Source organism: Halichondria panicea, chromosome 5 (genome assembly GCF_963675165.1).
Source record: "Halichondria panicea chromosome 5, odHalPani1.1, whole genome shotgun sequence".
In the NCBI taxonomy this organism is placed as follows: Eukaryota; Metazoa; Porifera; class Demospongiae; order Suberitida; family Halichondriidae; genus Halichondria; species Halichondria panicea.
This window is the reverse complement of record NC_087381.1, coordinates 7280924-7292166: the sequence shown is the minus strand read 5'-3', so window position 1 is coordinate 7292166 and position 11243 is coordinate 7280924. Positions and strand designations below refer to the sequence as shown.

At 41.4% G+C, this 11243-nt stretch overlaps 2 protein-coding genes and 1 long non-coding RNA gene across 3 annotated transcripts in view; 1 reads left to right on the top strand and 2 right to left on the bottom strand.

Annotated features, from left to right (window-relative positions):
- The window catches only part of LOC135335843 (uncharacterized), a gene marked incomplete in the record, with an annotated part of 743773 nt that overhangs the window by 277992 nt on the left and 454538 nt on the right, over positions 1 to 11243 (bottom strand).
- LOC135335866 (uncharacterized) lies at positions 119 to 7953 on the top strand. Its single transcript, XM_064531492.1, has 22 exons — positions 119 to 416; positions 663 to 791; positions 838 to 1077; positions 1210 to 1362; positions 1505 to 1636; positions 1708 to 1941; positions 2116 to 2262; positions 2408 to 2539; positions 2593 to 2826; positions 2889 to 3083; positions 3147 to 3371; positions 3419 to 3820; positions 3876 to 4028; positions 4090 to 4314; positions 4376 to 4519; positions 4928 to 5143; positions 5423 to 5608; positions 5688 to 5903; positions 5991 to 6170; positions 6455 to 6709; positions 6851 to 7418; positions 7481 to 7953. Exons 1-22 carry the CDS (start codon positions 149 to 151, stop codon positions 7716 to 7718), a joined length of 4872 nt encoding a protein of 1623 aa, XP_064387562.1. The 5' UTR covers positions 119 to 148; the 3' UTR covers positions 7719 to 7953.
- On the bottom strand, positions 9431 to 10401 carry LOC135336100 (uncharacterized). Its single transcript, XR_010394694.1, has 3 exons — positions 10110 to 10401; positions 9816 to 9891; positions 9431 to 9764 (listed from the first exon to the last, which is right to left on the bottom strand). It is a non-coding gene; the product is annotated as an uncharacterized LOC135336100 (long non-coding RNA).

Genomic DNA, 11243 nt, shown 5'->3' with positions numbered 1-11243 from the left:
ACAGCAGGTATAGTGTGTAGAGATGCTGTTACAACACTGTCTATTGCATTCTGTTTGATTCACAGATGGAGATGACTATACGGAAGTGACTGGAGCCCGTGATTCCTTTTTTATAAGCTTTAACGATACTTATCGTCGGAGTTGCATCATGGTTGAGATAAGAGAAGATGAACGTTACGAATTTGAAGAGCAGTTTTCTCTGCAATTTATTGCGCTTGAAGGCACTAGTATACCTAGTACCCTTGTACTCGATCCACCCACAAGTACAATTGTAATCCGAGATGCTCCATTTGAGGGATGCTACAACAATTCTGCCTGCTCTGGTGATAGCCTGGGACCTACAAATGCTGAGGATTGCTGTGTCAGCAGCGTAGGGACGTATTTCAGTGATGAAACTACTTGCTTCCAGTGCATAGGTACATTTGTTTAAGTGTGTGTTTCGAGAGCAGAATACATGCATGTACGCATATACAAATACCCTAATTATGACAGAACCATTAATATAGCTATATAATATAATTATAGATGTTATACAGATGCTCATAGCTCCCACATGTAATTACTATATCCAGCTGTATTAGTCTGTCAGCAACATCGCTTTGTTTTTATATCACAATTACGTTACAGGCGCTGATAATAATAATAATACTAAATTGTTATAGTATACGGCTGGGGCACAGACAGTTTCCCTGCTAGTGAGGCCCAATCACCTTACAGTATTCCACTTGTCTACTCCAAGGGTCCAGCTACTCAAATCGTTTTCACTGCCAATGACACTTTAAAAGGAACAGGTATTTTTTTAAAATGTTTATTGATAATTTTCTGATACGTATATAGCTACTCAAAACGTCGACTACATTCAAAACCAACAAGTTGTGACTCTATCTCTCAATGCTGGTGCAACTCTTTCTGTCACTTTTTTAATTGACACGATTGCATTCGAACCTGATGAGACGTTTGTGCTGGAGCTTTCAGTGACTTCAATTACACCAGCAACGAGTGTACCACTTCTGAATGCTTCTCTACTAAATGTGTTCTTTCAAAGTAGACAAAACTTCATTATACAGGACAGTACAGGTATAATAGAATAATACAGTATAAGTTTAAACTGTGTACGTGTATGTGTGTGTAGGTTGTGTATGTATAAATGATTGCGCATAATTATATTTAGCTGCTCCATATGTATTAGTCGTTCTATTATGGTTGCAGATGAACCTCAAGTACAATTCAGGGGATGCTTTACTGATCCTGGCTGTGCTACTCTTGCTGTGGGGGGACCTTCTTCCAATGCTGAGGACTGTTGTGTCAATAATAATGCAGGACTGTATTACAATGATGGTGGTCAATGCTGGCAGTGCATAGGTCAGTGTTATTATACATGTATCAACATTTAGCTAGTGAAGTTTCATACTGCCAGGTAAATAATTATTGTTTGGCTTCGTAGTTGCCGTATATTGTTGTTTCAGTAGTTATTGTTCTTAATATTGTGTCACTGTATTTGCAGTGTACGGCTTTGGCTCGGACAACTTCACTAGACCAGAGGCCCAATTTCCTTATGATGTTCCATTTGGATACTTCAAGGGTCCATCTAATGCACAGCTTAGGATGGCCATTGACTACAATGGGGAAGGAACAGGTATAATTATAATGGCGACAATAGATTGAAATTGATAATGGAGTTTATGATGCTTACTTCCACACTAACAGCTTCAGAAGATGAGTTTGGTATAGGTCAGAGTGTTGTTTCTCTACCTCTCAACCCTGGCGGAACTATCTCCATCACCTTCCAAGCAGACAGAGTGGCATTGGAACCAGATGAGACTTTTGTGTTGGAGTTGACACTGATTGATGTGATAAATGGTGTTAGAGGAAACTTTGAGATGTCTTTACCAAACGTTTTCTTTCGAAGTAGACAAAAGTTCATTATACAGGACAGTACAAGTAAGTAAAGCAGTATACAGCATAAATCATGTTACAAAAATACAGTATATATATTCGGCTTTTTAATAACTATAGGTTTGTGTGTGCATACTTAGTTAGTCGCTACAATTGCTAGATTTAGTTTCTCAGTCGCTATGTATATAATTGAAAAGTGGTAATGACGCATGATTGCAGTTCAAGCCCAATTCACTGGATGCTTCACTGATCCTGACTGTGCTACTCTTGTTGTGGGGGGACCTTCTTCCAATGCTGAGGACTGTTGTGTCAATAATAATGCAGGACTGTATTTCAATAATGCTGGAAGATGCGTCCAGTGCATAGGTAAGTGCATCAACAATTGAAGTACTAACTGATAAATGACAGTTTCTTGTTTTTTTCTTCATGAACAGTCATCTGTCTACCTAGAATGACTATTTTGTTTCAGTATAGTTGCCGTGTATTGTTGTTTCAATAATTATATTTGCAGTGTACGGCTGGAGCTCGGACAACTTCACTAGCCCAGAGGGCCAATTTCGTTATGATGTACCACTTGCATACTTCAAGGGTCCATCTAATGCACAGTTGAGGATGGCCATTGACTACAATGGGGAAGGAACAGGTATTGTTATACATAGAAAATGGAATTTATGATACTTGCTTCCACACTAATAGCTTCAGAGGAGGAGTTTGGTATAGTTCAAAGTGTTGTCACTCTACCTCTCAACCCTGGAGGAACTACCTCCATCATCTTCCAAGCAGACAGAGTGGGATTGGAACCAGATGAGACTTTCGTGTTGGAGTTGAGACTGTTTGGCGTGGCAAATGGTGACAGAGATCTTTATGATCTATCTTTGCCAAATGTTTTCTTTCAGAGTAGACAGCAATTTATCATACAAGATACCACTAGTAAGCTATTTGCTTTAGGTAATGAAGGCGTTTACTTGATTCTACCATAACATGCATAACAGGTATCGTTTTTCAAGTGAGAGAGAGTAACAATCTTCGAGTTGTAAATGAAGGTGATGCATCCATCCCCATTGAAGTGACAGTGGCCAATGAGGTAGAACTGGCCTTCGATATCTCACTAGTTTTGACACCAATGATCGCTCCTGAAGATTTTAGGCCTCTACCAACTACCAGACCATTTGCACGAGCTAACACTAGTAAGCTGAACATTTCTTTGTAATTTTTTTAAGGTGAGTTTTTAACGATCACAATTATTATAGACCCAGACAGGATAGATTTCTTTACTACACCCATCACACTGAATTTTGTGGCTGGCAGGAATCGTCTTTTGGCTGTAAATGCACGTGCCTTGATATTTGATGATTTAATTGACGAAGCCTTGGAATATTTTGTGATTACTTTAACTTTTCAAAACCCTGATGATGTGCCGCCATTAGCTTCAATTGAAAGCGGTATAATTCGTATCGACATTGTAGACAACGATGGTACGTTTATTGTGTATAGATGAATAAATACAATAATCTGTACACAGATATCTTTATTGGATTTGCCCTACCAAGTACAACATATCCGGAGGTTGAAAGCGATCACCAAATTCAAATTATCAAAGGAGAAGGCAATGTCACTGAACAAACCATCAGTTTTGTGGTTCATTTGTTCCAAACTGCTCCAGAAGGACTTGAAACTGCAACTCCCTCAGATTCCACAGGGGACAACGATTTCTCATTTCCATCAACAATTTTGCTCTCAATATTACCAACGGAAAATGACACATTTACATCAGATTTAACTATATTTGGGGACGATCTGCCTGAGGTAACAGAAGCTGCTCAACTTAGACTAAGTCTACCCACTGAAATGGATAGAATGTTCCCAGTGTTTGAGACCCTCCCCGAATACGCTGAATTCTTCATCATTATTGAAGATGATGACCGTGAGTTATAACTACAGTATTATTATTAATATCATTTTAGAATTGAACTTTTCAGCATTCCGCATTGGCTTCGAGAACACCTCGTACATAGTTAACGAAGGGATTGGATTTCTGGAAGTGTGTGTGAGAATGTTTGAACCTCCAGAGGAAAGTTCAATAGGAGAATTAATGGTCGGTCTTGGGGTTGAAACTGTACGAGGCACAGCAGGTATATAGTGTGTAGAGATGCATACTAGATTACTGTCTATTGCATTCTGTTTGATTCACAGATGGAGATGACTATACGGAAATGACTGGAGCCCGTGATGCCTATTCTGTAAGCTCTAGTGATACTAATCGTCGGAGTTGCATCATGGTTCAGATAGAAGATGATAACCGTTACGAATTTGAAGAGCAATTTTCTCTGCAATTTATTGAGCTTGAAGGCACTACTTTATCTAGTACTCTTGTACTCGATCCAGCTCGCAGTAATATCACAATTTTGGACAATGAAGGTAAATATGGTGATGATTCCTTAATTAGTCTTGTCATACCCGCTAATCCATACATGTACAGACGTGACTGTGGGTTTCATTAACCCTCCATACTCTGCCAGGGAGGACGAAGGACCAATGATATTCACTGTGGGAGTGACTGGTCGCCATACATTGAACCGAGATATTGAGTTGTTCTTCTCGACTGCGAACGGTCTGATAGCAGGTGAGAGTCTTTATCTTATGACACACATAATTATACCAATATTACATTTACCACACACACACACACACACACACACACACACACACACACACACACACACACACACACACACACACACACACACACACACACACACACACACACACACCCCCACACACACACACACACACACACACACACACACACACACACACACACACACACACCCCCCCACACACACACACACACACACACACACACACACACACACACACACACACACACACACACACACACACACACACACACACACACACACACACACACACCCCCCCCCCACACACACACACACACACACACACACACACACACACACACACACACACACACACACACACACACACACACACACACACACACACAACACAGATTTTGCTGCTATGGCTGGTCTGGAGTACACTTCTATTATCAACATGCCAATCATTCTGAGGCCAGGCATGCAAACCATACAGATCGCAGTTGATTTGATCAATGATTCAATATTTGAGAATGATGAAATGTTTCAAGGTACACTAACCATCATTAGTGGGGAGAGAGTGTCCCTGAGTCCAGGCACTGCCGACGCTACAATCATCGAGGACGAAGGCATGTACATGTATATACACACTATGCTGTATTTTTAGCTACTCATAATTATTATACAGTAGAGGCAAAATTTAAGTTTCTGTTTCGTTTGCGTAGTACACTGATTAGATTTGTGCCTGCAGACACACTTCGTTGTACGTGGTTTCGTGGTTACACTCACAGCATGTAGCAGTAGTTCAATGACATAGCCAGTTTGACTGTGTTTGAGAGGACGTGTGCTCAAACTTGGGCATGCAGATTTTTTTGCAAGAGATATACAACCTTTTTTCTCTCCCGTAGTTGTTTGTCAAGAGTTGGAATTGCTTGTTAATGGTCGTATTGAGTACTCACCTGACACGACGGCTCCATACCTCGAGGGAACTAACGCTGAGCACATCTGTTTCCCTGGGTTCTTTCTTATCGGAAACGTGATCAGAGTTTGTCAGAGTGACAGCACTTTCAGTGGAGTACCACCAACGTGTCAACGTAAGTTGTTACTTCATTATTGAGATGAAAAGCTGCAAACTTGCATTTTAAGAATACTGACAATCTTTGTTGGTTGCAGCCATTCAGTGTAATCCCCTCGATGGAATTGAGAATGGAGTCATCACCTACGCTACTGACATCACACCTAACCATGATCTGGGCACTATGGCTACTTATGAGTGTGACCCTGGGTATTTTCTTGACTCCCTTGGGGGATCTATAACTAGAACTTGTATGGATGATAATGGACTGGATGCTATTGGACACTTTAGTGGACAAGCTCCAAGATGTATTCGTAAGTCATTAATAAATTAATTATTAATTCAGATCACAATTAATTTTGTATTATATAATTGTTTCGGTAACTCTCATAAATGTACAGGTCCATGTGACAATCTTCCACCGTTATTCAACGGAATGATCACCTACAATACATCCCAAGGACTTCTAGAGACTGTTGCCACCTACACTTGTAATGATGGGTTCACACTTCTTGGAAGTCATCTAAGAATCTGTGAGGAGGGAGTGTGGGAGGAAGCTAGCCCTTCATGCTTACAAGATGGTAAGGTGTATAACAGTGTGTCAATGTATAACTACTGCATGGTGTGTAAACACAACAGCTAGGTTATAATTATACTGAATGTGTTACTGTGACAGTATTTTTTGTGTAGATTATTATGTGATTGAGAAATACACATTGTAATACTTATGCAGTCACTTGAGAACTTGCAATACTGAATTTTCCCATGACTGAGTGAGTATAATTATAACGAGCTATAGACTAAGATAAGTAGAGTTATAGTACAAATTTGTTAAGTTAAAGCTTTGAGGTATGTTGTGCTGCAGCTATAACTCCAAGTGGTACTCCAATGATTGGACGAAGCTTCTCCTTATTATGCACTGTGACTGAGACTGACTCACTTCAGCTCACCATTTCCTACTACTGGTTCAGAGGACAACTGCCACTTACTACTAATTCTGGTCTTCTCACCTTCGACACATTGTTCCTGTCAGACGCTGGACTGTACAGATGTGAGGTCACTGTGGGCTCTGATGAGCACCAAATTACTGTTAACTCAAGCTATGACATCGATTTCAAAAGTAAGCAATTTTTAAGAGTACAGTATATAGTTAGTTTCCATTGACCGTTTTACGAAATCATTTTGAATAGTGAACCAATAAATTATAACTATAGATCTTTGTGAGTGAGACTGTCAAAGAATTCCCTTGTATTTATTGTAGGTCTTCACGTCCAGCTGCGACTCATTATCAGTTCTAATTGCGGAGCATACACTCAGTCAGAAACAGCTATCAAAACGAGCGACATCACTAATGAATTTTCCCACGGTGTCGATGAGCTTTGTCAATGTGGTTTCAACACATCTCTTATCTCAAGACCATTTATCCGCTGCTTTGAGAACTCTCCAAATCATGTGACATACAGAGCAGTTCTGAGCAGCAGTAAAATTCTCACAATTTTATCCTTTATTGATCGATGGAGCAAAGAGACTCCCAGCATCATTGTGCAGAGTGCAGGACTTCGCATCAACAGCACTTGTCCGGTGATTATTGCCAATCCTGATAGTCCCGAATGCCCTGAAGATCTCACTAATCGCACGTTGATAATAACAGTAAACACAGATAATACTCCACTTTTGAGTGTAGGTGCTGTGATTGGCATTGTGATTGGATCATTGGCTCTTATAGTTGCTCTATTGGTGATCGTCATTTTGCTGGTTGCTCTGAGATGTCAGAGATATAAATCGAAGACCTTGTGTATCAATGAAAGTAACCCACCAGATCTAGATATGTGAGTTCTCAGTTCATTATAATATAATTATGATGAATGTCATACACCCATATTGTTTGCAGGAAACCTGAAACTGTTCCGGATGAGCTTCCTGATCATGCCTATGATTACATCAGTGTATTTCAAGAAGCAAATTTGAAGGGCACATCTGGAAACCTTCAACCCTCTGTATCAGGGGACGGTGCTTCAGAGGTGCAGTTTGAACTAACACCTTGTGATGCTTATGGGCCTGGAAACCCTCAACCCTCTACAGTAGGGGACGATGCTTCAGAGATGCAGATTGAACTAACCATCCTGTGATACTTACGAGCCTGTAACAGTACTGTCCATGCAGGATGACAGTTAATTAGTTATATTGTACAGAAGAGATTATAATTATAGTACTATACATGTGAAGCTGAACATAGTTAACGAGTGTTGCAAGCGTGCGCTTGCTAATGCCTCTCGCCATGTTTTTGCTTTCGCTCAAAAGTATTAGAGTGTTATAGAAGAGGTAAATAATTTGCAATGTGCTTTAATTGTTTCACAAGAAAGGGGTGTCCACAGTTAATAGTGTATACTGCACAGAGTAAGAGAGAATTTAAGCACAGGCAGTAGTATAACACAGACAGTATAGTATATAAACAGCAGAAAGTGTGTACAGTAGACTCTCGATATTCCGGCTCTCTGAAGTACGGCCACCTCGGCTTGGCACGGAATGCTAGCTATTATTATGTTTACTGCACAAAACTCACCCTGAAGTACGGCCACTCGCTATTCGTTTACCGGCCAGTGCTGGCTCTGATGTAGTCGGGCGCCGCCGCCCTCTACCGTTGCCCGGAAGGAGGTCGGGAATCAAGCCATCCACAGTTTTGTTCTGTTGTTTGAAATCTAACAATTCCACCAGCTCCAATCAGATTGCAGTATCTCAAGGGGATTGATCACACCCACTCAACTGTACCACGTGTGAATTTTGCACACGTTGGATTGACTGAGAGGCGAGGCCAACACCCACTTTAATAAATGATATTCATCGCTATTGGTTAGCACCCACATAGAATGAATGATATTCATGATACTATTGCGTAATAGGCCAGAACAAAACTGTGGATAGGCTTGATTCCCGACCTCCTTCAAGGAGGGCGGCGGCGCTCGACTAGCTCTGGTGCTGGCTGTGTCCCAAACAAGGTTTTCAATGTCGTATATTACGGCCGGATATGACGTTTTGGTGTGGTTTAGCAAATGGTTATAGTATCATTTTTTTTTTTTACGAGTGGTAAACAACACCTTTATGGTGGAAGCAAGTAAATAATATATAATAATAAAACAAAGAATAGTGTATGTAAAATAGTGTGTACATGAGGTGAACCGTTAGTTTGTTAGTTTTGCTGCAAGCTGGCCTCTGCTATAACCAGGTCCACAGGTGACATCTTCATAGCGTGGCCTCTTGATGAACGAGCGCCACGTATGCATTGAATGGCGGACTTGAGCAGGCTGAAAGAGAGGGAGCATCTCAGCCAGTGCAGGGTGGTGCTGTAGGGTTGGTCCCATTAATTATTTTGTCTGCTAGCAGGGAGGCCAGTCGTTTGTAGAAGTTTGTAGCTTGTTTTGAAAGGCCGCCAGTCGCAGACATCACAATGGGGACGAAAGTAGCATGCTCCACTTCTCTCACTCTTTGTCCGTATGCACGGATCTTTTCCCTCTCGTGCTTCCTGAAGCATTGGTCTAGCTAGGGTTGTGTTGCGATTTGAGGGAGCAAAAGGGTTGAAGACTCTGACGTCCATCAGGGTTCTCTCGCGTCTGCCTCCCCAGAGACCACTGGCAGCAACATCAAGCCTAGCTATGGTGGTATTAGACTCGCAAGCCACTCCCTTTTCTCTGATTGGACGGGGGCGGGAGAAAAGGGACTGGTGACTCTGGGCTACAGCTTGTGTAGCCTCGATCCCAGGCCGAGTTTTCGCTTTTATAACGGTTAGGCAAACAACTGGGCCCGGTACTAGTTGTCTGCGCATGCGTCAAATTTTCATTGTATATTTGTGGTCGGCAAAAATATTTAATAAATCAATAATAGAAATTTGTACACAGAAAATGCACAGAGTGAGTACACAAAAGATGCACATAGGGAGCTGCTTCACAAAGGCCTGGGGAGTTGCCAGTTGTGCTGCAGCACAATTACAGTGACCCAGGGCAACTTCAGGATGATTGAATGCCTTCAAATTACGTTTCAAAAAGATTTAGCAGGCTGCTGGACTTCTCTGATTCTAGGCCCCAACTCGTAACTCATTGCTTGAGAAAACATAGATTCTCTTGATGTCTCTGAGCTACCCAGCAACGCTCGAATGAGCAGGTCATACTCCAGTCCTGTGTCTGTGAGTATAGGACAATATTAAAAGAAACCAAAGACGGTTAAACCCTTACCTCAAACTGTCCAGTCTCGTCCGTTAGTATAGCCAAGAGGAGCACTGTTGGGATAGCTGGATATTAGCCATTGCTCCTGTACAGAGAAGTAGACATTTTAAATACGTGTAGAAATTTCTCGGTTATAGTGTCATTGTCGACGAGCTGATGATGGCAGCACCAAGTTCTCTAGCTCACACTCTTCACTTGATCCACCATATTAATGATAAAACTATAATCTACCTACATTCTTGCCAAACATGAACAAGACTTGATAGCATAGCCGGCCATAGGGCCCACACAAAAATATCTGACCTTAACAAGCTTGACAAAGCTTTATACCTCTTCCCTTGTTGTTCAGTCTTCAGAATAAGCTTCAGAGAAGAGAGAAGCTTCAGCTAAGAGCCATTCCAATCGATTCCAATAATGATAAAACGGGAACTGACTTCTAGTACACGATAGTACACGAATATAAATGTCACGAAAGTGAACGAGAATATCCATTCGTCAGAATCTGACGAACGACTGACACATGCGCAGACAACTAGTACCAGGCCCAGTTGTTCGCCTAACCGTTATAAAAGCGAAAACTCGGCCTGGGATCGAGGCTACAGCTTGTGTAAATCAGGAATGCTATTAAATATTAATGTCACGTGCAAATTATCCAATTAATTTTATTCTGATGCGTCAAAAGCTAAAGACACACAGAAGACAAGTATACAGATCTATCTAGCCAGCCTTTTGATTTTATAGATCCTTGTACCAGTGTCTGTTGTGCCACAACTTGTGGATTAGCATGGAACAGCTGATGAACGTAGAAATCATCTTGGCAGTCCTTCTTTGAACCGAGGAGTGGCAGCGATTTAAGACAGCTTGTACAAGTCTGACTACTCTCAATTCAACTGCTGCCGTCTGCCATTATCTGTCTTGTATTGTACAGGTTATTAAAGCTTTAGGCAACCAATGACTTTCGGCTGCTAGTTCTCATCACGTAAAACTAAAACAAGCTAATCTCTGCTGGTGTCTTAGATGACTATATCCTAGCTGAATGCCTGATGATGTTATTACTCCATCATCTTCTCTTTTCTAGCACTAGCATCCATTCTTAAACTGTAGCTAAGAAGCCCGCAATCACTTTTGCAGGCTACGCAATTCTACTTAACCTCACGCAATTTTTGGATCACGTGGAAAAATCAATGAATAATCTCTACCCAAATTCTGGTAGAGACACAAAATGTGTCCCAGAGTCACCAGTCCCTTTTCTCCCGCCCCCGTCCAATCAGAGAAAAGGGAGTGGCTTGCGAGTCTATGGTGGTATTTGCGCTTCTCCCGGAAATGGTCTATAGTATCCTACATTATCCTCGAGACAAGAACCGCAAAAGTAGTCATTAGATTCGAGGTAAGGTCGTTTTTAAGCCGCGGCTATTTCCTGAGCTGCAGCCACCGCGC

Coding starts and splice junctions, on each gene's coding strand:
- LOC135335866 (XM_064531492.1), top strand. CDS start 149: ATGGTTGAGATAAGAGAAGATGAACGTTACGAATTTGAAGAGCAGTTT. Junction 417..662: donor TACTTGCTTCCAGTGCATAG/GTACATTTGTTT, acceptor AAATTGTTATAG/TATACGGCTGGGGCACAGAC. Junction 4,520..4,927: donor TGCGAACGGTCTGATAGCAG/GTGAGAGTCTTT, acceptor CACACAACACAG/ATTTTGCTGCTATGGCTGGT.